Genomic DNA, 27167 nt, shown 5'->3' on the forward strand with positions numbered 1-27167 from the left:
TATTATATACAATATTTTTACAAATCTCCGAACACTATTTTAATGTCATTTTGTGCTTTAAAATTCACAATAAAAGAGGATTTCATTAAGTGTATAGAAGTTTAAAGTTCGAGGTGGAAATTCATTAAACGAATTAAGTACGTATTGCAAGGCATTTGTTTTAAATGATTTCACAAATGAATCACGTCTTAAACTTACATATTGCTTCTGTTTCAATACAACTAGCATTGTGAACACAAAATGACAATAAAATTCGTCCAATTTGATCAAAACTCAGACTGACACATGTTTAAAATGAAGTTCAATGCAATTAATTAAAATAAATGCTTTGGACATCATGCTTAACTGGTAATTTATTTACTGATGAGATTAGGAAGACAAGGCACGTCTTCCCATGTACTGAGAGTTACAATTTACAGTGTATAGATTAGTGATATTAATGGTAAAAGGCGGAAACGTCGTCGTAGGGACCCAACTAGACATAGTCATTAACACTACCTTTTAAAAAGGACTAAACGTCCATAGATCGGAAGATATCTCAATCCAGAGCCTGTATTCTACGACCTATTATAAAATAAATAAAATAAAAATAAAAAAGCCTTTTATTTCTTGCGTTCATTTTTACAAAGGTTAAATTATTTGTTTTTTATTATGCAAGAACCCCTCTGTGGGTAAAGGCCTCCTCCAAAGTTATCCAATCTTCCCTGGTTTGTGCTGTTTGTATCAAGTTTTGGCCTGCTGTTTTTCTGATCTCGTCTTCCCATCTAGCATATGGTCGCGCCTGTTTCCTTTTCCCTAGTGGACCTTTCCATGTTGTCAGAATTTTTGTCCATCTCAGGTCTCGGATACGTGATACGTGATACGACCTATTAGATCTATTTAATATCACCTCGCCTCGATTTCACTTATGCGTCAAATTGCGTCCAGCGTCATAGCAAGATTAACGTAAATATTTCTAAGTACCAAATAGTAAAAGTAGGTCACAGAATACTGCCCTGCAGAAGATTCAGAATAATTTTGACGGCCACAGAACGTTTTAAGTATTAAGTATGGTAAATACACATTAGGATATTAAACAAGAACACATTTTAAGTAAATATTATTGCATGTATCACATTATATTACTTCTCACTGCGTAAGCGTTTTGTTCTGTTGCTTATATCACTATTAAGTGTTAAGGCAAAACATTTACGGTATACGACGACATTGTCCGATAACCAGCTATCCGGTGATATCTTGTCAGCGATAACCGGTCTTAAAGTACCCACGTTATTGCTCCAGTTTTATTACGGCGTGTTTCCAAGTCCCGAACGTCCGTCAATTTCACGTAACACTAGCTATAGTTATTAGTGGAGTTACTATATAAGGAATTGGTTAATCTCTTCATGTTAACCGAAGCACTGTTACCGTTTTTCTCTAGGCCCGCTAAAAAGTCTTCCAATAGTTTTGCTAAAGCCTTTCTTTTGAACCTTAACGATTCGTTTATCACTTCACGTATTAGTTTCTTTTTAATATCAACACTGCCTTTCAATTGTTTTAAATGTTCAAACAATTTCGCGAAATCTGAAACAAAGTAACATGCTTTAGAATAAAAAACAGGTACCTTCAGGAGAGTGCGAATGTGCAGTAAAACCGATCGAGTTTTGTTACATTTACTGATCTACACCGTTAATTAGTCTCAACCTTTTCGACGCCGTGTCAAACAAAAAAGCTGTCACGCTGATGCCACGCCACCGAAGTGTCAAAACTGAAATTGAATTTTAATATTATGCATATGCAGGTAGGTCTATGTTGCTCTGTGGTCTGTGACCGATTAATCGGTCTTTGGAGTTGAACCTACGGTGCGGATATATCGGTCCTTGGCGTCCAAAAGGTTAACACATTTACTGCCAGCGACCCGCTTGGCTTTTGTTCGTAGGCGCTTTTCGCTACACGTGGGTTTTCCCTTCGGCTACGAACGTAGCGAATAGCTCGCTCTGACAGTTAATTCGTTAAAAGATTGGTAAGTCGTCGAGCGGTGGTTTTCTAGTAGAACGTAGTTTAAGTTTGCTCTTAAGTTAATAATAAATTTCATCTGAATATAATACAAACCAATCGCACGCAGCAGAACCTTCAACTGCATCGTACTAAATTGTATAATTTTCACTAAGCGTCTGAGTAAGGATGGTACATATTTCACTAGGGAATGCTCCCGGTACTGAGTTTGTATGGTGAGAACCGGGAATTCCCGGATCCGGTATTGTATTTGTATAGAAAACCAGTACCGGGAGCACTCCCTATATTTCACCTGTCCAATTTCCTGGTCCAATGTGCGTTGCGTTTCACTCTCTCATTAAGCTAAATGTGAGACGCAAATACACATTGAACCAAGAAAATGGACAGGTGCAATACCACCCTAACGCACTAAAACTATGGTACGGTAAACCGGGTGACTTTGAAATACAGGGGCGACTTCGACATTTCATTTTTTCGGCCATAACATATTTTTATTCGGATTTTTTAGTAGTAGGTAAACAAGTATGTGTAATAATCTAACTTGTTACACGAACACTTCGGAAAAATAATGAATAATGCTAATTTAGTAACAGTTTTAAAACTATCAAAGTATCCTCATAATTTCCTAGTCACCCCGTTTTACGGTAATGCTGATATACTAACCTCTACCCGGCCGACGCACGGCTCGATACACTTCTGATCTCACATTCAGGTTGTGTTTCCTGATGTCTGCGAGCTCTTTCCGAGTGGGTAGAGTAGACGCAGGTGGCGGGGAAGGTTTCTCTACCTAAAAACGAAAAAAACAAATGCAATCATTTCTTGAACGCATCTGGGTCAAAATTATTTTCGTTGTCTTGTTTTTGGTCCCCAAAAAATGTGACGGAATGGAGCTTTTTGTATGGGGTGAAATTTAATTTTTAATTTTTCTCAAGAGAATTATGATCTACAATTCTACAGCTGGAAAGACATTCAATAGCACTAAGTTTTTAAATTTTAAAATTATTTACTATTTGATTAAAGACAAAAATAGAAGCGTGACTGAGTGGTCAGAAAAAAGACATCGAAAAGAATTTTGACCCATCTATGATATTGGAATCATAGTGAAGATAACATTGTATGTACAAATTAAACAGAATCTGAAGAAAACTGTGTTTGTTTCATGCTTACTTGACGTCAGATCGAATGGTTCTTTAGTTAGGTTAGGTTAGGTCTTGAATTTTCACTTTTTTTTTACAAGATGGTCTTGAATTGAACTAGAGTATATTTGGGTTACGTAAGAATTTGATTTCTTTTCATTAAAAAAAATCAATAAACAAGCTTCAATCGATAGTACATAACCCTAAATCAATGACATTATTTGTTCCTGGACTTCCACTTGAACAAGTTTTATTTATCTTATAATGCGAATTGACATTAGCATACTTCGAATTCCACAAGCTTAATTAGCGCCCAAGTTAATTTTGCAGGCGAAACCCGGCTTATATTATTTCACGATTGATATTAATCAAGAGACAATACATATATATTTCAACGAATGAAACATTTTCGCAAAATTGGAAGTCTCCGTAGGACAAAATAGAAAAAAAAATGTGAGAATTCCGTTATTATGGCTGCGCTGCGGTGAATGTCTTCGTTCGGTCTAAGAGCGGTTTCGCACTACGTCGGATCCGAATCCGAACCGAACCCGTGAAAATATTCCGAAGTAGCCGTAGTACTATTTCTATGGTAATTTACGCACTAAATCCGATCTCCGTCATCCGATTTCGGAAAGAAATCAGACGGATCTATTGCGTAAATTACCATAGAAATAGTTCTACGGTTACTTCGGACCATATTTTCACGGATTCGGATCGGACGTAGTGCGAAACCGTTCTAACTAGACACCGTCATGGTCGAGAATGCCGCTTAAGATCGGTTTTCCTAGGATAGCGGTTCCGTCATATAGCGGCCGTCTCCATACTAAATAATACGGCTAAATATGGATGTCGTAGTATTTGTATGGACACGGCCGCTACATGTAGGGTTGCCAGATCGAAGGGCGCTATTATCGGGAAAAAATATCAATTTTTCGGGATTTTGGTCCTTAAACCGGGAAAAAAACCATTCTAATTAAATGAATTGTATTAAAAACAACGATATTTGACATTATTGGCACTACGTCAGCTGCTCTGCCCGATCTCGCCACGCGCGGGGGCGCGCGCGCTGACGGGCTCGACGCGGGTCGCTTGCTCGCTCGACGACAGTTCGGAACTTGAAATTATTGTTTTATAACGTGAAACTGTTTTTCGGGACAATTTTCACTTTGTCGGGAATCGGGAACACATGCTAAAAATCGGGAGAATCCCGCCGAACCATCTGGCAACATCTACATGACGGCACCGCTTTCGGAGGAAACCAAAGCTTTACCTTCTTCCGGGGCCGCTTCCTTGGGCGGGCCAGCGTGTTGGTGCCAGCGGCGATGCCCTGGATGATGGCGTTGATCTGCAGCTCCTGCGAGTCGTGCGCGGGCGCCACCGACACCGGCGCCGGCGCCGGCGCCTCGGGCGACGGCGAGCGCGGCAGCTTGCCGCCCATCGTCGTGTACGCGTCTGCAGATACATTATAATTTATGGTCAATGTTTTACTTACAAGAATGTTACGATAATTCAGCTCCAAAACTGGTTATTGCTAGGTATAATTGTATATTTTATAACACATGTATTGCTTTGTCTTTTGTGTTTGATTCTAATTTTTTTATTCATGACAAGTTTTGCTAGTTAATCCTGACGGCGAGCGCGGCAGCTTGCCGCCCATCGTCGTGTACGCGTCTGCAGATACATTATAATTTATGGTCATACAAGAATGTTACGATAATTCAGCTTCATAACTGGTTATTGCTAGGTATAATTGTATATTTTATAACACGTGTATTGCTTTAATTGTCTTTTGTGTTTGATTCTAATTTTTTTATTCATGACAAGTTTTGCTAGTTAATTCTTCAGGAAAAAGTTAAAGTAGGTATTCAATTATAATGGTGTAAATAAAACAGTTTTGAATTTTGTAATACCAATGTTAACCAACCGATCGAAGCAAACGTATAATTAAAAAAGTTGTATAGTCTCAAATCTAACAGAGTTCAGACAGGTCAGACAATGTGGAACCGTCATTTATAATAATTAATATGAAGTCAACAGCGCTAACTTTTGAAAAATCCACGTCTGCGACCGCGACACAGACATAATTATGATACACTTTTCTCAACTTGTAAGATACTTCCTGTGCATTGTAAGGTTGTATATTTAAATGTATTACATAGTTACTACATTGATGATTGTAAAATAACAAGAATAAGTAAGCGTGACACTAGGTCTGCTAAGAAAATAAGATTGACGCAACCGTCAGCAAAAAACTTTTATGGCCGGAGAACAAAAGAATACTTGATTCCCAAAATTTATAACGAGTACCCTCTTTTACTTGAAACACCTAAATTAAACATAGGTAGATTAAAGTCGAGATTTAAACAGATTTTACTACACAAATATGAAAACTTAACCTAGCTACCTACTTTCTTACTTGTTTTCGATTTTTAACAAATTTTTGTGCCGCTTTAATATTATAATACATAAATATTATAAAGAATTCTCCCTGTTATGTTCATGTCATGAAATGTCATGTACTAAACAAATATATATGTTAGGTTATCTCTCTTAACTGATTCAATTGAAATCCTACTAGGCTAGACTGTAAAGTGTAATTGGAATACAAATTATTTAAAAAGTAATTCATTAACAAAGCTTAATACAATTTAATGTGATTGGATGGCCGTGCGTGGACCTTATCTCTACGATATAAGATCTACGCCTGGTTATAGTTGAGTGTGATGCTGTCACGCAAGATAGATTTAAGATACATACATATAAGTAAATTTATGTTCCTAATGCTAACTTGTTACTATTAATAATTAGTGTACCTAATTTAGCTTAAGATTACTCTAGAGAGCACCGCCAACAAACTGTCTCACAGTTTGGCGAAACATTAGATCAGGGATGTTGCGAACATCCGCATCCGCATCCGCAACCGCGGAACTTCCGCATTATTTTCAACATCCGCATCCGCATCCGCATCCGCATGAAATCGATGCGGAGCTTATGCGGATGCGGATGTCGAACAAGTCGGCCCAGGAACGTCATAGCGGCGGCGTAAGTGCTAGGTAATTTCGTCATTACCTATAACGAAATCGTCTAGATCCAGAAAAGTCGGCCAAGTTACTATTTATTAAATATGACGCACCTATATTCTTGCTCAAATACTAAACGTTACGTTTTCTTTTAATAAAAAAATACTAAAAATGTAATATTTGATGTTTTCTAAGTACCTAATCTTGACATCCGCATCCGCATCCGCATCCGCGGATGTGAGCCTTTAAATATCAGCATCCGCATCCGCATCCGCGGATGTCAAAAAATCTGCATCCGCAACATCCCTGCATTAGATTAAGGTACTAAAATGCTGTATTTTTATGTAAAATTTTGAATAAAAAAAAAAAAAAAAACTCGCTTTCATTTGAACCTGAAGCCTACTACTAACTACTGCACTTAAGCTTCAAACCCTCACTCAATCAAATAAAAATCCTCGCAAACAGCACCGTCCGGCACGTACGATGTGAATTTATTTCTTCGTGTTGGTGTATCGTGTCCGCGCCGGCAATTCGCACACTGATTCGTACTTACTGGTCGCGGCTAGCGTAATAAGTTCGGAGCTTCACACAATGAATGTCGAATAACAAAGTACTGACCTCCGTTGAGGAAGGGTTTGACGACGGGCGGCAGGTTGGGCGGCGCGAGGGGCACGACGGGGGCGGCGGCGACGGGGGCGGGGGCGGGGGCGGGGGCGGCGGGCGGCGGCGGCTCGCACGGCGCCGGCGCCGAGCCCGGCCCGCCCGGCTCCAGGTGGGGAGGCTCCTGCAATATGACAACGGGAAACTTCACTAGGTGTACAATAGAAACTGGATCACAATCTTGAGGTAACCAAATATAAATAGAAGATTCCAACGGGGACATTTCTGAACCATATTTGTATCAATAACGTTAGAATAATAGTACATTATTGTCGAGGTTTGGAAGTAGCTACTTGCAGGCTGAGGATTCGTTTTAAACGGACGACCTTGAATCCGAAGCCTTCCAGCCGAGTCATATATAGTGAGACATATATAGTGCTTTTCTCCAAAATGGTGCAAGAAATACAAATATTTTACAGAAGCAACGTTCTAATTTTCACAGAAAAAAGTAAAACCATTAAAAAGATTTGCTTGCCTTTAAAAAAAAAGAAGTGTATTTTTGTGCTGAAAATACGCCAACGTATTTGAGACACCTCGCGGTACCAACAGTATAATAATAAGTGCTGATCATCTGTTTGGCTGTTTAATGGACCTTCATTTGATATGGCCATTTAAAGTTTTAAAAAGTTTGGAACTCGTTAAATAATGGAATTTCTATGCAACATTGCAGTCCCGAAACCGAGACTGCAATGTTTTTAACTTTTTAATTTTTTTAATGACCATAAACTACGCACTTCGCGACCTATTTTTTAACCGGCAACGTCGACTTTGCCGTCCATTTTTGAGAAAATAATTAAAATGGATGTTAAACACGTTGATGCGTGTACGTACCTCGGGCGGTCGGCCGGAGGGCAGGTCGGCAGGCACGGGCGCGAGGGGCGAGGCGGGGCGGCGCGCGGGCTCGGGCGCCGGCGGGGGCGCGGGGGAGGGGCAGGGGGCGGCGGGCAGCGCGGGCAAGGGGCACGGCGACGGGGGCTCGGAGGGGCGGCGCGCGGTGTAGTCGTGCGGCAGGTGCCCGGCGCGGCGCTTGGGCGGCGCGGCGCGCGGGGACTCGGCGACATTTCATTGCATGTTTGAGAAAATGGATGTTAAACACGTCGATGCGTGTACGTACCTCGGGCGGTCGGCCGGAGGGCAGGTCGGCGGGCACGGGCGCGAGCGGCGAGGCGGGGCGGCGCGCGGGCTCGGGCGCCGGCGGGGGCGCGGGGGAGGGGCACGGGGCGGCGGGCGAGGGGCAGGGGCACGGCGACGGGGGCTCGGAGGGGCGGCGCGCGGTGTAGTCGTGCGGCAGGGGCCCGGCGCGGCGCTTGGGCGGCGCGGCGCGCGGGGACTCGGCGCCGCGCTTGCCGCCAGCGCCGCCGCCGCCGCCCGCGCCGCGCACGCCTCCCAGCCCGTCGATGTCCGCCTCGTCCACCATCATGCGCTGCAACATGCGTACGCCCGTGTTAGATGGCTCATAAGCTCCGAAAGAAAATGAGCCCGACGTTTAAGTAGAATGTAAAAATAGAAATAATTCGGGCCCCATAAACTCTGCGCCCTATAATCTTAAGTGCTAATTATTATAGCACTTCCAATTAAAAGATCACTTAATCTGTCAGTTCCCACGGCTCATATATGAGCCAGAACGCTTATGGTGACGTCATATCGTGGGATTCGACAGGTTAAGCGACCGTTTGCACCTAAATCGGAATTACTTTCAAGGTTCCCAATTCCGGGTGCCTTTAATGAAGTTCCCCAACACTAAAGGATGGTTGTCCCGAATAGTCTGTTATCGTTAGTGTTCGCAATTTTTTTATACTTATGGAAAATACTGTGTCCCAAATGACACTTCAGAAGAAAAAGTGTACACTTTACTATAAGAATACCCAAATCACTATATTTAAGTTATATTTGAACAATTCCCTCGATTTCTCGGAACCAACCGTCCCAAAGAAATCAAATAACAAAGCTTTAAAAAGCCGGTTTTCGGAATTTTCCCCCTCGTTACAAATCCGCTTCCGATCCCATACCTTATCTATCTTGAACGGATTCCCGAACATGTGTTGTCGCACGGGCTGCGTCTCGATCTCGCGCAGCTGGGGCGTCATGCGCTTGAGGTACTCCTGGTAGTTGCCCATCTGCGCCACCGGCATCGAGTGCAGGCTGTCCTCGTCCACCAGCCGCGTGTGCGCCAGCGACGGCTGCAGGAAGTTGGCGCGCATTCGAACCACCTGCAAATCAATACCACAGTGTAAGGGAATGCAGGAGTAACTTCACATGTAAGCAGCAGAGTAGAGCTTTGATAAACTAGAATTTATTTACTAGTATCGAAATCGCAGCGAGCGTGGGCTGGAGGCAGAAACTTCTAGGGCAACTGATTCATGAAAGTATGTAATACAGAGTAATGCAGAGAATTGTTCTACTTCTACGTGCATTAGTAGAAGTTGGATATAATGCTTAAAAAGGTCGGTAGATCAGCATGATGACCTTGGCAGCGTGTTTACGAATAATATGCGGGATCGATAACGCACGCACTCAAATGTCACTTGCGCACGTGCTTATCTACCGAGGAGGTAAAGTGTAATATGTATTTTAAACTACATATTATGCACAGTAGTTTTTGTGACAATTTTACAATGAAATTATCATAATTTACAAATCGGGTCATAACAAGAGACAAACAAACTACGAAATGACGAATGAATCCCGAGGGTTCCTTATATTCGCGTCTAATTATTTCTGTTGCCGCTCAACACTTCGGGTAAATCCCATAACCATATAGTATATTAAAAGGGTTCGTATACGTGACGCCATCTTTAGTTCGTCCGCGCGTAGGCCTACTACGAAGTCGCCAATTCCGCTAAACGCGTTGATGAGCACCAAGAAATTGACTGCTTCGTAAAAGTACAAACATGATTCTACAAATCCCTCCGCTGTATATTAAAAGGGTTTCTATAGGTGTGCGCCTGGTTCTTGTTTCGGCCACGTGATAGGCCGACTACGAAGCTACCGAGTTTGTTAACCTGATCTTAAAGCGCCGAGAACTTGTCCTGAAGACATATACCTCATGAGACTCTTGTTAATGTACATACCTGATCCAACAGATCCCTCCGTTGTATATCAAAAGGGTTTCTATAGGTGTGCGCCTGGTTCTTGTTCCGTCCACGTGATAGGCCGACTACGAAGCCACCGAGTTTGTTAACCTGATCTTGGAGCGCCGAGAACTTGTCCTGAAGACATTTACCTCATGAGACCCTTGTTAATGCACATACCTGATCCAACAGATCCCTCCGCTGTATATCAAAAGGGTTTCTATAGGTGTGCGCCTGGTTCTTGTTCCGTCCACGTGATAGGCCGACTACGAAGCCACCGAGTTTGTTAACCTGATCTTGGAGCGCCGAGAACTTGTCCTGAAGACATATAGCTCATGAGACCCTTGTTAATGTACATACCTGATCCAACAGATCTCTTCGTTGTATATCAAAAGGGTTTCTATAGGTGTGCGCCTGGTTCTTGTTCCGGCCACGTGACAGACCGACTACGAAGCTACCGAGTTTGTTAACCTGATCTTAAAGCGCCGAGAACTTGTCCTGAAGACATATACCTCATGAGAATCTTGTTAATGTACATACCTGATCCAACAGATCCCTCCGTTGTATATCAAAAGGGTTTCTATAGGTGTGCGCCTGGTTCTTGTTCCGTCCACGTGATAGGCCGACTACGAAGCCACCGAGTTTGTTAACCTGATCTTGGAGCGCCGAGAACTTGTCCTGAAGACATATACCTCATGAGACCCTTGTTAATGTACATACCTGATCCAACAGATCCCTCCGTTGTATATCAAAAGGGTTTCTATAGGTGTGCGCCTGGTTCCTGTTCCGTCCACGTGATAGGCCGACTACGAAGCCACCGAGTTTGTTAACCTGATCTTGGAGCGCCGAGAACTTGTCCTGAAGACATATACCTCATGAGACCCTTGTTAATGTACATACCTGATCCAACAGATCCCTCCGTTGTATATCAAAAGGGTTTCTATAGGTGTGCGCCTGGTTCCTGTTCCGTCCACGTGATAGGCCGACTACGAAGCCACCGAGTTTGTTAACCTGATCTTGGAGCGCCGAGAACTTGTCCTGAAGACATTTACCTCATGAGACCCTTGTTAATGTACATACCTGATCCAACAGATCCCTCCGTTGTATATCAAAAGGGTTTCTATAGGTGTGCGCCTGGTTCCTGCTCCGTCCACGTGACAGGCCGACTACGAAGCCACCGAGTTTGTTAACCTGATCTTGGAGCGCCGAGAACTTGTCCTGAAGACAATTACCTCATGAGACCCTTGTTAATGTACATACCTGATCCAACAGATCCCTCCGCTGTATATCAAAAGGGTTTCTATAGGTATGCGCCTGGTTCTTGTTCCGTCCCCGTGACAGGCCGACTACGAAGCCACCAAACTCATTGAGCTGGTCCCGCAGCGCCGAGAACTTGTCCTGGAGGCACGGGTGCGTCGTCAGGTCCTTCTTGAGCGGGGAGCGCGGCATTACGCGGACGCTTTCGGCCACCTGCAAGTTTCAACACATATAGTTTGTCAAAGGACTGTCTCATTTCAAACATAGACAGAGAGAATCATACTATCTTTGTCTTACACTAGTACTAGCACCCAAAAGAAAAGAATGAGTATAGTTTTCCTGGTTCTTACTGACTGTCAAATTGGTTTGACCAACTATATGTACTCGTATTATTGTTGTCAAACACTGAACTATTTTTACACACTAATATTTCCACTCAATCCACAATATTTTTATTAAGAACAGGGACCGAAAACCGGGCTATCGTTTATTCAAGATCTACCACAACACGAGTATATTTGAGCGTTTTCCAAAAAAGTGTACATTTCATTCATGTCTTCAAAATATTGACTTCTTAGGCTCATTTTACTCAGAATCATTTGTACATTCACGCCTCATACATAAAAAAATGTGTCCAAAAATTTCCTTTCCTGATCGTCACATTCTTGTATGAATTTTTTTTTTATTTGTATGAACGTGACGCACTGGAAAAATTTTTTTTTCATACAAAATTTTGGGACACATTTTTTCATGTATGAGGCGTGAATGTACAAATGATTCTGAGTAAAATGAGCCCAAGAAGTCAATATTTTGAAGACATGAATAACATGTACACTTTTTTTGGAAAACGCTCATTTACCAGTCTATTGATTTCAACCCAAGAACCAGTCGTTCCAAAAGGAATTTCGCAGATCATCAAGTAGTTGTTTAGGAGTAGAAGATAGAGAGAATAGGAGTAAATAAATAACTTACCTTTTGACTATTATTCGAAGAAGCCTTATTAATAACATCCGCACACAGCTTCTCGAATTCTATTTTAGCTTGGTTTTTCAGTCTTTTGAGGTAATTCAGTACGGAGAAGCTAAGTGAGTTGTCCTGCGTATCAGGGATGAGGCTTTGAACCAAGGGCGCCGACGCGCCCATCTTCGCCAATGCTCTTCGTAATGGCTGGAACGTAAAACGTAAGTATGAATCACATGTTATTTTTGAACAGTTAGAAGCCATTTTTAGGAACCAATTTGCATCTTTTCATAAAAGAAAAATTTCAAGTCAATCTAAACAGCAAACAAACTAGACAGATAATCATAAGTTTCAAAATTAAAACATTTTTTTTTATTAAATTGGCACCAAACAATGAAACTTAAATATAGGTACTATTATGATATTATTAGCTGTTAAATATTGAAGGTATGTGAAGTCAAGGCAAGTTATTAACAATTTGAGGAGGCAAGAGAGCCATAAAAGTTTTAATTATTAGCCAGTCAATACTACAGTTCGTTTTTTTTAGCATTAGAAATAAGGTAAACAATCTTGATGTGTCTTTCAATTGAAAAACACATTTTAAAAATAAGTTACGGCAAATATGTAACAATTATGAATCTAATACGATCATTTATATTCTTCTGCATTCATAAGTAATAGTTTTTGATTTTTAAAAAGCGTTTTTCAATTAAAAGACATGTCAAGATCGCTTACCTTCTTGCAAGTTCTTTCTAATGCTAAAAAAAACGAACTATAAGAGTTATTTAATGTTAAAAGCAAAAGATCGTACGACTGCATTTAAGACGCATGATGTCCACCTTGCATAACGAAAGGGCAGAAGCAGCTTACCGTGACATAATACGAAGGCATCCTATCTAGATACTGCTGGAAAGCCAACTTCCACTCCGGAGTGGGCTTACACCGATGAACTTTGAAGAGGTCATCGAGAAGCGGTAGCAGCACCGGATAGTTATATGGTAGCACAAACAAATTCACACACGTGAGATTCGTTGACGCCTTCAGGTAGCCAAACGGGTGGGTCACTTCGGAGTTCTTGCAACCACTGTTTGCTACGAACACCTGGAATTGGTAAGATGACAATAAGTACTTAAATAAAAATGCACATTATGATGAAAAATATGATTTGACTTATGAAGTAAACAGTAAAAACAAAAGCGTATAATAGAGTAATATTTGCAATATATAATACAATATAGAACATGCTGGTCACTGCAACTCTTTTAAAGAGTGTTATTAATTAATACAGTAAAATCACAAGATGTTTTTTGGTTAAAGTGTATGGCACAATGAAATAAAGGTGTCTGTTTGTAACTGTAGTACGTTTGTCATGTACCTAGGTATAAACGAAGCAATGTAGGTACAGGTACCCTCTATATAAGGCGTGGGTCCAGTATTAACCAGTTTATAACCGAAGCTCATGATGTCAACATATGAACTCCCGTCCTGTCATAGAGGCGTCAAAAAGAAGTAAAATGAAAGGTAAAGGCTTGCACTGACCTGCCAGCAAGTGGTGGGTTGTTTCCTGGCGAGAATGAACTGCGTGAGCGGGCTGGGCTCGAGCTCGTACTTATCGAACGGCAGGTTGTCGATCACCATCGGCTCCTGGCTCGAGCACGTGAACTTCACCGCGGGATGCGCTGACCGCGGCGGCTGAAAACGTAATACATACTAATGCGCCGTCGAAGTTTCGTTCCACATAGAATTTCGGAAATTCCATATTTTTGTATGGAAAACCAAATTTTCCATCTTTAAATTATTTTAATATTTATATGACAGTTGCACATCTGTCTATCTATCTAGTGTTTGTCCATCTGTGTATGGCATTCCATGAGACGATTTCCCATAGATACTCGTATCATATCGATAACGGACGGTTCACACGATCTGTTATTAAATTTAATCAAACAATTATCGAAAACATTGATCTTAAGGCTTTGGTTTATTTGTAAAAAAAACTAGGCCTACCAAAGTAGCGCCGCATTGAGGTAATGCCTAAAGTTGAAATAAATAAATCCTAATTCTAAAAGTTTCCTGAATCATCGGTCGGAATTCAATAGCGAAGCCTTTTAGATTAGGGGTTCCCAACTCGGCTAGGATTAGAGTCTCTGGCACATTTCGAACCCTAGTTCACGTTGCTTCACTGCACCAGGCGTGTCTCACTCCGCGATTTCGTCGCTTTGCTACAGGTACAGCTAAAAGTACATTCGTTCGGCCCCAATTTTGGGGAAAGCCATAAGCCGCGCGTGGCGCTGTCGCCACCTAGCAGCCATATCTGTGCTGATCGTAACAGACGCATTTTGTTAGAGAGTGAGTCTTCTGTACTTAGTACTATTATTTATTCTGTGACTGCACTAATGGTATACTTACCAAAGTAGGCGCGTTAGGGTCGGGCCGAAAAGACTCTGGGATCGGCCAGAAGCCGACAGCGAAGCCTTTCTGTGAGACGGTCCGCGGCACGTAGATGAGCCGGCGGCAGGAGTGCCACGCCTGCGGTGCGGTCGGACCCTGGTTGGTGGTCATGCTGCTTTGGTACGGCCCGCCGTTCCATCGCTAAAACATTATGTGATTTACTAATATTGAATAATTTTACGGTTTAGACTCACTTGTTTTAAGTCACTCGCGCGACATGTTTCGGAGAACCTAGGTCTCCTTTCTCAAGCACTAACAGTGCGAGCAGCGTTCACGACGGCCGTGACATGTCGCGCGAGTGACTTAAAACAAGTGAGTCTAAACCGTAAAATTATTCAAAATTATGTGATTTATAAATATTGCGTTCATGTACATATTTCAAGTCGCCGATATATCGTAAGCTAATAAATTTAATAATTCAGATGATTTCATATTCACCTGCAGTGAACATGACAAAGTGGGTTGTGATTTCAGGGTTGTTTTTAGTTTTACCCATTCTGCACGCCCGGGACGCAAAAAACCAGGATTTTTATCTATCGGATTAGGGTTTGCACGACGGATCCGAAATGTATGGGAAGATCCGCGGATCCGGATCCAGATCCGGATAGTTTCATACTTTCCGGATCCGGATTGCAAACCCTATATCGGATATATTATGTCAATGACACTGACATATCCGATCCATATCGTATCTTTAGCAAATTTTAGACTCTAGAAAAATGGTCCACAAGTTCAATAGGTACTTACTTAATTTAGTATATAGTATTTTGATCAATTAGTTTTTGTTTTCTGTTTTTTTATTTATTTATACCTAAATATAATTTGCCTCAGAAGTAAGTCATTCAAATAAACACACCTAAACCAAGATACTATTTGAATTCGTTTTGTACCATAGTTGGAAGATTATGACATTTATGAGTTACTAGCTGTTGCCCGCGACTTCGTACCCGTGGATTAGTATATTTTCCCCATACAAACTTTGGTACCCATTTCACCCCTTTAGGGGATGAATTTTGAAAAATCCTTTCTTAGTGGACCTTATAAGGAACCTACTTGCCAAATTTGAACTTTCTAGTCCCAGCGGTTTGGGCTGTGCGTTGATTTAAGTCAGTCAGTCAGTCAGGTCTTTCACGTTTATATATATAGATAGTTTTACAGTATGTTATATTAATCACAACTTACCCCATTCCTATCATTGTCCCCTTCAATTTCCTTTTCCGGTTCCCCATGGGTCACCTCAGGTTCTGCCGGTTCAGTCCCATCTTTCACTGTCCCCCCGTCGATCGGCGGGGGATCGGGTCCGATCTTCTCGAAATTTATCACCACGCCGCTTTGGACCTTTTGGACTAAGCTGTCGATGCATTGCATCAACATCCGGTGTGACGTGATGCAGTAGGACCGACCTGGAACAATACATTTAGTTACAAAACGTTATTTAGTAAACTGAGAGGCGCGACAGTGCTTCAAGTAGGTTCAGTCAGCAGCAGAAGTTACTAAGCGGACGTGTGTTCAAAATTACCTTGACACGCACTTATTCTCTTAACAATACAGTCGCGTCAAGATCATTTTGAACACCTGGGCCGCTTAGCAACTTCTGCTGCTGACTGTACCTACTAAAGGGAAACGACTACCCTCTTCTCAATGCTCAAGGTGGCGTGATAGAAAACGTACATATTACGAATCGTAAGAAGTATTTTAAGCTGACAAAACAGCAAGTTCTCATAATCCTTTAACTCAGGTAACACGCATGTGACACCCCTGGAGTAAGATGTCAAATGCAATAGTACAGTCAGCAGCAGAAGTTGCTAAGCGGGCCTGGTGTTCAAAATGATCTTGACGCGACTTTATTGTTAAGAGAATAAGAGAGTGTCAAGGTAATTTTGAACTCCTCGCCCGCTTAGCAACTTTTGCTGCTGACTGTAGGCCTTGTTTACCGGTAACCGTTGTTAAAAAGATAACTACCTATTATAAAACAGTGAGGTAGAGGTCGGGTCAATTGTTGACACAATTTATAACCCATTTATAACAATAAGCATAATTGAATTCCACACCGACTCCAGTCATGAGTCCTAAGGGGGTTTCTTGTTTAACGTCGCTTTATTACGTATTGGCGTTATTCATAAACGGCTACTAACTTAATCAGGTGATGATCGTCGTATGTCCCTATCTGTCGTTATGCCATAGAGAGGGACAAACGAAGATCATCACCTGATAAGTTAAAAGCCGTTTATGAATAACGCCGTATAGGTCTAAAACTTAATAATTATTTATTCATAAACATGACCATTTAATGTGGCTGCGGTATAAGTGATGACATACTTCCATCGTAATTTTTTATAGACATATGACGTTATTGGGCTCGAAAAGCAATTTTTTGCTTATGTTTATATCGGGTTATAGCCAACAGAACAGCAAAAATGCTAACGTGAACTTCAGGTCACGTATCGCAATTGTTTTGATATTTACAAAAGTATACGTAAAATCGAATGAACTTTAAACATGAGCAATTGTGAAGTCTTAAAAGCAGCGGCGGTAGCACGGTCGCATTTTTATCGCTTGTTACCATGCCTGTCACGTTCTAACAAATAAGTAAGTGCGAAAGTGACGGGCATATTGACAGGCGATAAAAATGAAACCATGCTGAGCCCGCAGAGAAAACCAAAGCATTGATTAAGTCAGAGGCTTATGCAGGCAACCATTTCACCCGACCATAAATAGCTTTTACTTTTATGTGGTGAAACTATCACAAGTTAACAACCCACATACAGCTCTGGTTAAAATAAAGCTGTAGACAATTCTCTCCAATAAAATATGAATGGATATACAAATAAATTATTAACATACGGGCGACGTAACTTTTAAACAAAACAAAACAATAGAATTAGAATAAAATATAATTATCTAAAATGTCTCTCTGTCTAAAATGTGTCTGTGTTTCACGGAAGTTATTAAAATATCTAAAATGTGTAAATTTATGACTAAGTAGTGTTGTTCTTTTTAACCTTGTACAAAACTTTGAAACATCCGTACCTAAAGTATAAAAAAAGCGGCCAAGTGCGAGTCGGACTCGCCCATGAAGGGTTCCGTATTTAGGCGATTTATGACGTATAAAAAAAAACTACTTACTAGATCTCGTTCAAACCAATTTTCGGTGGAAGTTTACATGGTAATGTACATCATATATTTTTTTTAGTTTTATCATTCTCTTATTTTAGAAGTTACAGGGGGGGGGACACACATTTTACCACTTTGGAAGTGTCTCTCGCGCAAACTATTCAGTTTAGAAAAAAATGATATTAGAAACCTCAATATTATTTTTGAAGACCTATCCATATACCCCACACGTATGGGTTTGATGAAAAAAAAATTTTTGAGTTTCAGTTCGAAGTATGGGGAACCCCAAAATTGTATTGTTTTTTTTTCTATTTTTGTGTGAAAATCTTAATGCGGTTCACAGAATACATCTACTTACCAAGTTTCAACAGTATAGTTCTTATAGTTTCGGAGAAAAGTGGCTGTGACATACGGACGGACAGACAGACGGACAGACGGACAGACAGACAGACAGACAGACAGACATGACGAATCTATAAGGGTTCCGTTTTTTGCCATTTGGCTACGGAACCCTAAAAAGGCAAGTGTTTATGATTAAACAAAGCTTTTCTTCACTACTTACACTTATATCGACCGGGATATTGACCGTGATTATATTTTGTACTATAAGTCTAATGAAACTAACCATGAATCATTCAAAACTGTTAAAGCTTTTTTGTTTATTTTTAATGGTTACATAGATTAATGGCCTGAAGTGAAACGACGTGCAAACATTTGCACTGACATTTCCAACTATGCGCATTGACATTGTACCTAGTCTCAACAAAAAATCAAAACCCAAGTAATCTAATGGATGAATCATAATCATAATAAAAGGCGTAAAAAATATAAATAAAATCTCATAGTTGTTTATGTGACAGAGATCACCTTGACACTAAGTGAACCGTATACACATGCGACCACAAAAACTAGTTGGACAGGTTTAGCGTAGGGCTCTCACTATCCAATTTTTCGCACGGAGCGCATTTGTTTTAAATAATTGACGTGTGAATCATGCTCAAAGGCCCTTCTTTTAGGGGTCAGTTCGAAAGGATCTCTATGAATATTGAATAAACAGTTTGTCCGGCTGTCTGTGGTTAGAATACATAAGTCCCATCTCTAAAGCGTTCTAGTAGTTTTCACCGTTCTAGAAGACTTGATTTAAAAAAAATACAAAATTGGTTCATAGACTTTATAGGCACTGAAATTAAATACATGTATGTCTGGTTCAAATGTATGATTTTATAAAGACATGGATTATATAGGTATTTTAGTGTTTTATGTTTACACGTCAGACGTGTAATTATTATTAGAATTATTTTATTTATATACAATAGGTTTAATCAGCACAATATGTAAAAAAAACCGGGGCTAATGTATAAAATAATCAAATCTTGATTAAACAAAAAAAAATATGGCATTAACACATACAGTACCGGGTGCGGAACCCTCGGAATACAATCCGATATTAAATATGTATTCAGTAATCACTTTCAATAATGAACTTAATTTATGCTTTGACATCTATAGCTGCGGGCTCAGCACGGATCCATTTTTATCGACTATCACTATGCCTGTCACTTTCGCACTTACATACTTGTTAGAACGTGACAGGCATGGTGATAAACGATAAAAATGCGACCGTGCTACTAGGGCTGGTCAACCAAATCATGTCAGTAAAAAAGGCGCGAAATTCAAATTTTCTATGGGACGATATCCCTTCGCGCCTACATTTTTCAAATTTGCCGCCTTTTTCTACTGTCAAGATCTGGTTGACCAAGTATATCTAATAGTTTGTATGAATGTTACGATTACGATCGGAGGTTGTTGAAATATAAGTAGTAGCTTGGTGAATACGCCCTAAGCGTAAGATATTATATGATCATTATCGTATCATAATTTTTATCCTAAGGGCTGATTTAGACGGCGCGCGAACTCGCATGCGATTTTAGTTACATTGCGGACTGTTGGTTACGTCCAATTTAACCGACCGATCAAAACCCGCAATGTAATGAAACTCGCATGCGAGTTCTCGCATTGTCTAAATGAGCCCTAATAGTTTAGACTGACTTATGTGGTATTCTTGGATTTTCAATAAAATGTATGTTCAATTGTTAATTTACAATGCTTATTTATACTTACCTCTTGAAATAAAAGTCCCACAAACGCATCAATGCGAGCTAAGTATACGGTACTTCGTTGGTAGGTAATCATTGATAACTTAGGTAACGATATATCTATGGTGACGTGTCTTAACACTTTGATCGTTTCAATTGAATATTAACCATCATGCAATACAATAAGGTTTACGATAGCGCGTCATAGGCGTGACGAAGGGTTAAAGCGCGTGGTCGGAGTCCCTCACAGTCACCTGCTGGACGCTAACTACATAGTTACCAATTAGAACAATAGTTGGTCTCAGCAGAATGGTTCTCAGTGTTCTCACACATCAATGATTTTAATTATAAAAGCAGTTTTTTCCTAGATTAAACATTGATCACTACCAGTGGTAACTTCACACGTGGCATCAATAGGCAACGTGTCAGAAGGCATGAAATCCTAGTCCGTCTCGACTGCAGGAGTAAATACCAAAGAGAACAATCTCTGGGGACCTACCGCGAAAACCGAAATTCGCAAATTGCGGGGATCTTTATCTTTTACTCCAATGAAGGCGTAATTAGAGTGACAGAGAAAGATACCCGCTATTTGCGAATCGCGAATCGATTTTCGCGGTTATAGCCCTGGTCTCAACGGAATGGCTCCCGTGTCAGCTTTTAGCCAATGACATAGCAGTTTGTGGGCAAGTCAAACTTTAGCACTTCCCACCGGCAACTTCGCACATGGCATCAATAGGCGACGTGTCTAGGGTACGAGCCCCGAGTCCGTCTCGACTGCAGGAGTAACAATGAGTAGGCTGCAGGAGAAAACTGCTGCCGAGTCAGCTTTGATTTAATAACATAGTAGTTTGTTGGAAAGTTAAACATGATGAGAACAATCTCTGGTCCCAACAGAATGCTCCCATGTTATCTCTGAGCTTATAATGTAGCAGATCGTTTGTAGGTTAATGATAATCACAATCACTTACCACCGGTAACTTCGCACATGGCGTCAATAGGCGACGTGTCTGAAGGCACGAGGCCAGAGTCCCTCTCGACGGCAGGGGTACCGGCCAATCTAAGCACCAATGAAAACAATCGCTGGTCCCAACAGAATGCTCCCATGTTATCTCTGAGCTTATAATGTAGCAGATCGTTTGTAGGTTAAAGATAATCACAATCACTTACCACCGGTAACTTTGCACATGGCGTCAATAGGCGACGTGTCTGAAGGCACGAGGCCAGAGTCCCTCTCGACGGCAGGGGTACCGGCCAATCTAAGCACCAATGAAAACAATCTCTGGTCCCAACAGAATGCTCCCATGTTATCTCTGAGCTTATAATGTAGCAGATCGTTTGTAGGTTAAAGATAATCACAATCACTTACCACCGGTAACTTCGCACATGGCGTCAATAGGCGACGTGTCCGAAGGCACGAGGCCCGAGTCCCTCTCGACGGCAGGGGTACCGGCCAATCTAAGTACCAATGAAAACAATCGCTGATCCCAGCGGAATGGCTCCCGGGTCAGCTCCGAGCCAGGAATGGGGCAGTTCATTGGTAGGTTGAACTGTAAAGAAAGATAATTTGCCGTTATTCAAAAAAGCTCATTAACACTAATTTAGTATATCAACCCATTTCCATCAGTAGAAAAAAGCGGCAAATTTAAAAAAATGTAGGCGCAAAGGGTAATCGTGCCATAGTAAATTACAATTTCGCGCCCTTTTCTACTGACAAAGTTGTTTGACCGGTTATAGTTATCCTTTCTCACTTTAATATTTTTATTGTTAGAAAGAGACAAAACGTATTGTAACTATTTGAGACACTTCAAGTATTATTAATAAAGGGGAAAGAATATTAATTTGAACGCCTCATTATCCCCAATGATGTCCTCCAATAATCTCAATAAATACATTGCATAATTTTATTTTTAAGCGCATGTGAATGGACTCTTATTTTGTGATAATATTTGATAAAACGATAGTTCCGTTATCAGTTCCATTTATAGTTTTATTGTTAGGTAGTCGTTCTTTGAAATAGGTACTAAAATCGTAACTAGCTAAATAAAAATATATACGACACGATTTATAAGTACAGTAACCAAACCTTGTCAGTAAAATAAGGCGCGAAATTCAAATTTTCTATGGGACGATATCCCTTCGCGCCTACATTTTTCAAATTTGCCGCCTTTTTCTACTGTCAAGATCTGGTTGACCGAGTATATGTGAACACGCTCTTATGGCTCTCCAAATAACAACTTACGCATTAAAAAAAAAGAATTTAGAGTTGTCTATTTAAAATAAAGAATTGTTTACACACAGCAGCGGCAATGAGCTTATGCACAGTCAAACAAAATATGCTGCTAAATGAACAAAAGTGGTTTCTGAATATTGCATCACAATGTACTACGAAATTTTATTTTGTAACCACAGTAGATATTATGCTGTGGTTGAACCTTCGTAAAACAAACTTCAGATAAGAGAGCTATTACTATAGCCACTGTATACTGTATAGGTATTCAAATTCGAAGTTTTTTTTTATACCACGTCGGTGGCAATAAAGCATAAGGCCCGCCTGATGTTAAGCAGTCACCGTAGCCTATGGACGACGGATTTTTTTTAATGAGGACACCTGATTGATCACAAGAGATCTGGGCAAATCAATTAAGGCAATCTTGGATAAAATTAATATTCATCTGTCTGTGAATAAATGACTAACCTAAACAAAATTATTTGTTATTTTTATGTTTATTATATATGTATATTGTAATGGCTAGTCTCTTTAGAATGTATGTTGTATTGTATTCCTGATTGTAAGTAAAAAACATGGACTATGTTACAGGTAAAGGACCTGCATTTATTATATACTAACTACTAGCGACCCGCTCCAGCTTCGCACGGGTTAACAAATTATACATAAACCTTCCTCTTCAATCACTCTATCGATTAAATAAAACCGCATCAAAATCCGTTGCGTAGTTTTAAAGATCTAAGCATACAGACAGACAGACAGACAGGGAAGCGACTTTGTTTTATACTATGTAGTGATGATAAATATCTACATAACATTGTCAGCAATAGGGTATTTGACTACTAGTGAAATCAGTTTCTTTTTTCGAACTGTCAAAACGATTTTGCTTTGGAATTTATATGAAACACTAGCATGTGACGTAACAATCAAATTACGGGTTTTAAAATAGAAATTGTGTCTAAAAGTAACTGCTGTCTACTTTTCTATATTAATCTTCTGGTGCTTTATTTCATGTATGGTGTAAAATAATTTATTTTAAATACAGTGAAATACCCTATTGATGTATAGGGTAATTGACAATAATTGGCCACTCAAGGAAATGTCAGTCAGATTCAGGTCACTTATTTCCATTACGGAAACCATTACTAATTAAGTTCATTTTTAACATGGTACAACGGTTTTTTTTTAATGTTGTAATTTCCAGTGTTTGGCCGAAACGTTAATGCAATTGACTATTTTTGACCATTACCCATTATAAATTGAACCGTAAATTGTAACCGTCCGTTACGGTTTACGATTCAATTTGTACTGGTTAATGGTCAATTACAATTATTTAACGTTCGGCCAACACTGGTAATTTCATGTGTTCTCAGGACTCCCAGAAACTTTCGGTCACTTGGACTATTTCATTTTACCAGGGCAGGGGTTGACAGTTGACACACTATTGAAGAAAAGAGCCAACCACAGTAGAAATCTTTTGATTGGTCTAATTGGAAAAAGTTCATTTGATTGGTCTAAAGGGGCCCACTGATTAACAGTCCGCCGGACGGCATCGGCCTGTCAGTTTTTCGGAACTGTCAACTTTTTGTTCTAACTGACAGGCCGATACCGTCCGGCGGACTGTTAATCAGTGGGCCCCTTTAGTCCTTTAACCATTAATTGTTTGGTGTCATCAAAGAGAATTTAATATAGAGGATAACATACGTCAAAGTAAATGTTGTAGTCACAGTAAATTTACTGCCATCTTTCGACACAGGATTAAAACTTTTAGAACGCCATATGACTTTGATCCTTGTTCTTTCACTGATATGTGTTAAAATTGTTAAATATCTAACGGTGTCATCTATATGAGTAAAGGCCAAAGGTATGGCGCCATCTTTTCGAGCATACATTTTTCTTGATAGACTTTCTTTTCTTATTCTACTACTACTACAAGATTCTAAGGAATAACCGAACAAAGCTTTTAGAGGTCATACATAGCAAAGAGATCATGTCTTTGTGGACACTGCCAAGATTAAGGGCCCAAGCCTAATATTTTTATTAAACCCTTAAACCAGCATACAGCGGTACTACTTCTCTATTAACCTTCTGTGATAAAATCATACTTATATGCACACAAGCTGTTGTTATTATCTACTGGTGATAACTTTTGTTTTGCATGGAATTGTTTAAAAACTAATGGTAAATTTGGATTTGATGGGCAATTCTTAATTGTAGGCAATTTATCCTGTGACACCTCTGGACTACTCTAGACCTGCAAGTGCTGTAGGTTATAGCTTTTAAAATTTAATAAGACAATATTGTATTACTTAGCAAGTAGTATTGTATAAACAATAACAAAAAAAATAAGAATACTAACTTCTTCTTGAATGCCAGCATTGCTTGATAGTTTCCCTCCATCAGTTATAACAACAATGACTGAAGGCTCCAAGTAGAAGGGGCACCTGCCCTGGCCATATGTGTCTATGCCCGTCTGCATGCGGTTTATGTTCAACACATCAAATGCATGTTTTAATGCGGCACCCATTGTTGTCAGTCCTAGGCATTGCAAGTTTTTCAGCTCATTTATAAATGTTGCTAAATTTTCCTTCCATCCAGCCTGCAAAAGCAAAAAGAAAAACAGTTAAATACATATAGTTTGTCAAAGGACTATGTCTTATTTCAACAAAATTTTACAGAGAGAATCATACTATCTTTGTCTTACACTAGTACTTCCACCCAAAAGAAAACGATGAGTATAGTTTTCCTGGTTCTTACTGACTGACAAATTGGTTTGACCAACTAAGTATATGTAAACATCATTTCACTTCCAGGATCTAGCGTTATACTGGCTCAACCAAATCTTGTCAGGAAATAGGAACAAAAAAAACTATACTCATCCTTTTCTTTTGGGTGCTAGTACTAGTGTAAGACAAAGATAGTATGATTCTCTCTGTCTATGTTTGAAATCAAACAGACCTTTGACACACTAAAATAATAATATTTAACTTTTTACCATGGAATCCCACAAACCAATGCCTGATACAATAATTATGATAAAATACTTATAGGACCTAATATTACTTTGACCATATAAAGATGATCATTTGAGCAAGCACTATTGAAATCCAATATGATTTTATGACATGTAAAAGAAATACTAATCATGATTTTATGACATGTAAAAGAAATACTAATCAGGATATTCAGGATTACTCTATTCCACGAGTAATGAATAATTCAATTCACTGCTAAGTGCGTGAAGAACACCGCGGTAGTACAAATTCATATTTCCCTCTCTTATCGCCATTTTCGTCGAGTACCGGATTGGCCAATAGGATTGTGCGACGAGAGCGCAGTCGCGAACGCTATCGCGGAGGCAGCAACGGTGGCGGCAGCGGCTTGTCCTGTTTACGTCGTTCTGTCTATTTCAGTAAAATTCGCACCTTCAAAGTATGGCCATGGACTGGACTGCAGATTATAGTGGTTCTACTAAGGATGCTACAAAACCGGCGTCTCTAAGCCCCTTTATGCACATGATAAAGAAAATAATTTGAAAACGTGTTTACTTCGATAATACTAACCTTGATGTTCGCGGGTGGCTCTTCGAAAGTTAGAAGCATATACCTGTCACCTCTGCTTTCAGGGGAACGTTGACGTACCTACGAAGTAAAATGATGCAGTTTTAGCAATCACGCGATAAACAAATAAATCACAAAACGAGGCGGTTGACGAGTCGATGACACTGCACGTACCTTTACGAACGTTTCCACAGCGCCCTTGGCTACATCGAGCAATGTTGGGCGTCCGCCCAAATAAGCTCTTTGATTCATAGAGGCTGATGTATCTATTAGAAAAACTATTATAGTCATCGTGAAAATTGCCTAAATATTGGTCTAAATACATTAAAATATGCGCACTGTAATGAACTAAGAACAAAAATGGCCGCTACATCGTACGCAGACTCGTTGAGAGGCGACCGTCCGACAGCCGCTTCGACGAGCAGCTGAACAAGCTACGCCACGAAGACTCCAAAAAGTACCACGTGATACGTTCGGTTATTTTCGGCTTCCGAGAAAAACGTTCGGGTTTGCTCGGAAACTCGGCAGCTTAGCTTTTATGTTGCCATAATATGTAACACATTTTCCTTTTTAATTATATTTAATTATCCACAATTTTCTTATTATACTGCGTGCGTAAAATATACTTGGTCAACCAGATCTTGACAGTAGAAAAAGGCGGCAAGTTTGAAAAATGTAGGCGCGACGGGATATCGTCCCATAGAAAATTTGAATTTCGCGCCTTTTTTTACTGACAAGATTTGGTTGACCAGCTATATATAGTGTGTCAAAGGTCTGTTTGATTTCAAACATAGACAGAGAGAATCATACTATCTTTGTCTTATACTAGTACTAGCACCCAAAAGAAAAGGATTAGTATAGTTTTTTTCGTTCCTATTTACTGACAAGATTTGGTTGACCCAGTACACATTACTTTCGAGTTTGTGATATTATAGAATGAAATACAACACGAATATGTAGGTAAATACTAGGGATAAGTAAGGTAATGCCCTCGCTAAGTGGATATAATCATAATCATTTATACTCTGGCACACCCAGTTTGCCAGCAGAAAAAGGCAGCTTGAAAAAGTGTAAGCGACTAGGCGCCATGTATCTAGTGGTAGGCGCGAATAGTTGACTTCCCATAGAAAATTTAAATTTCGCACCTATATAGTTAATATGGTTCAATAGGCTAATTATAGATGGTCTTCTTTCAGTTTCCTTTTAATTTTAGAGTTTATCGGAAAACCGTGAATTCAAATCTCCTTAACAGTAGTAGACCTTCAGGAAGTGGAAAAGACAACTATCAAATTGACATGTTATATCATGTTAACAATAAATACCATTCTCCTAAAAAATATTTTAAAAATATGTACATTTTTTATATTTGTATTACGAAAAGTATTGTTTTTTTATTTTTGTAAAAATGTTTCTACCCTAAAATATGTATGTGTTTCTTAGAATGTTGAGTAATGGGAATTCAGCATTTTTCAAATAGGCTAAAATTAAAAAAGTGGGGATTAAACCTATCCAGATATTCCAGATGGTTTTCGCCTTAGAAAAACCTTCCGATATTTTATGGTTTCTTTACATAGGGACCATTCTTCTGCTGTCGCTTTTTCTCATTTTATGTCATTTTGG

General features: G+C 39.9%; 1 protein-coding gene across 1 annotated transcript; it reads right to left on the reverse strand.

Annotated features, from left to right (window-relative positions):
• Nucleotides 1–1039: 1039 nt before the first annotated feature.
• Nucleotides 1040–26071, reverse strand: LOC134647203 (integrator complex subunit 6). Its single transcript, XM_063501428.1, has 16 exons — nucleotides 25722–26071; nucleotides 25551–25628; nucleotides 24347–24586; nucleotides 21127–21307; nucleotides 15733–15953; nucleotides 14509–14691; nucleotides 13639–13791; nucleotides 12970–13200; nucleotides 12112–12306; nucleotides 11143–11352; nucleotides 8821–9021; nucleotides 7926–8234; nucleotides 6770–6935; nucleotides 4402–4583; nucleotides 2659–2782; nucleotides 1040–1563 (listed from the first exon to the last, which is right to left on the reverse strand). The coding sequence occupies exons 1-16, from the start codon at nucleotides 25836–25838 to the stop codon at nucleotides 1334–1336; spliced, it is 3021 nt and encodes a 1006-aa protein (XP_063357498.1). The 5' UTR covers nucleotides 25839–26071; the 3' UTR covers nucleotides 1040–1333.
• Between the last annotated feature and the right edge of the window lie 1096 nt (nucleotides 26072–27167).

Source organism: Cydia amplana, chromosome 4 (assembly GCF_948474715.1).
Source record: "Cydia amplana chromosome 4, ilCydAmpl1.1, whole genome shotgun sequence".
In the NCBI taxonomy this organism is placed as follows: domain Eukaryota; kingdom Metazoa; phylum Arthropoda; class Insecta; order Lepidoptera; family Tortricidae; genus Cydia; species Cydia amplana.

What these genes read in the sequence shown, in the direction of transcription:
- LOC134647203 (XM_063501428.1), bottom strand. Translation starts at nt 25,838, where the DNA reads ATGACTATAATAGTTTTTCTAATAGATACATCAGCCTCTATGAATCAA. An exon ending in CCTCCGGCCGACCGCCCGAG is followed by an intron (nt 6,936 to 7,925) that starts GTACGTACACGC and finishes GTCATATTGCAG; the next exon opens with GAGCCTCCCCACCTGGAGCC. An exon ending in CGTGCGTCGGCCGGGTAGAG is followed by an intron (nt 1,564 to 2,658) that starts GTTAGTATATCA and finishes ACTTTGTTTCAG; the next exon opens with ATTTCGCGAAATTGTTTGAA.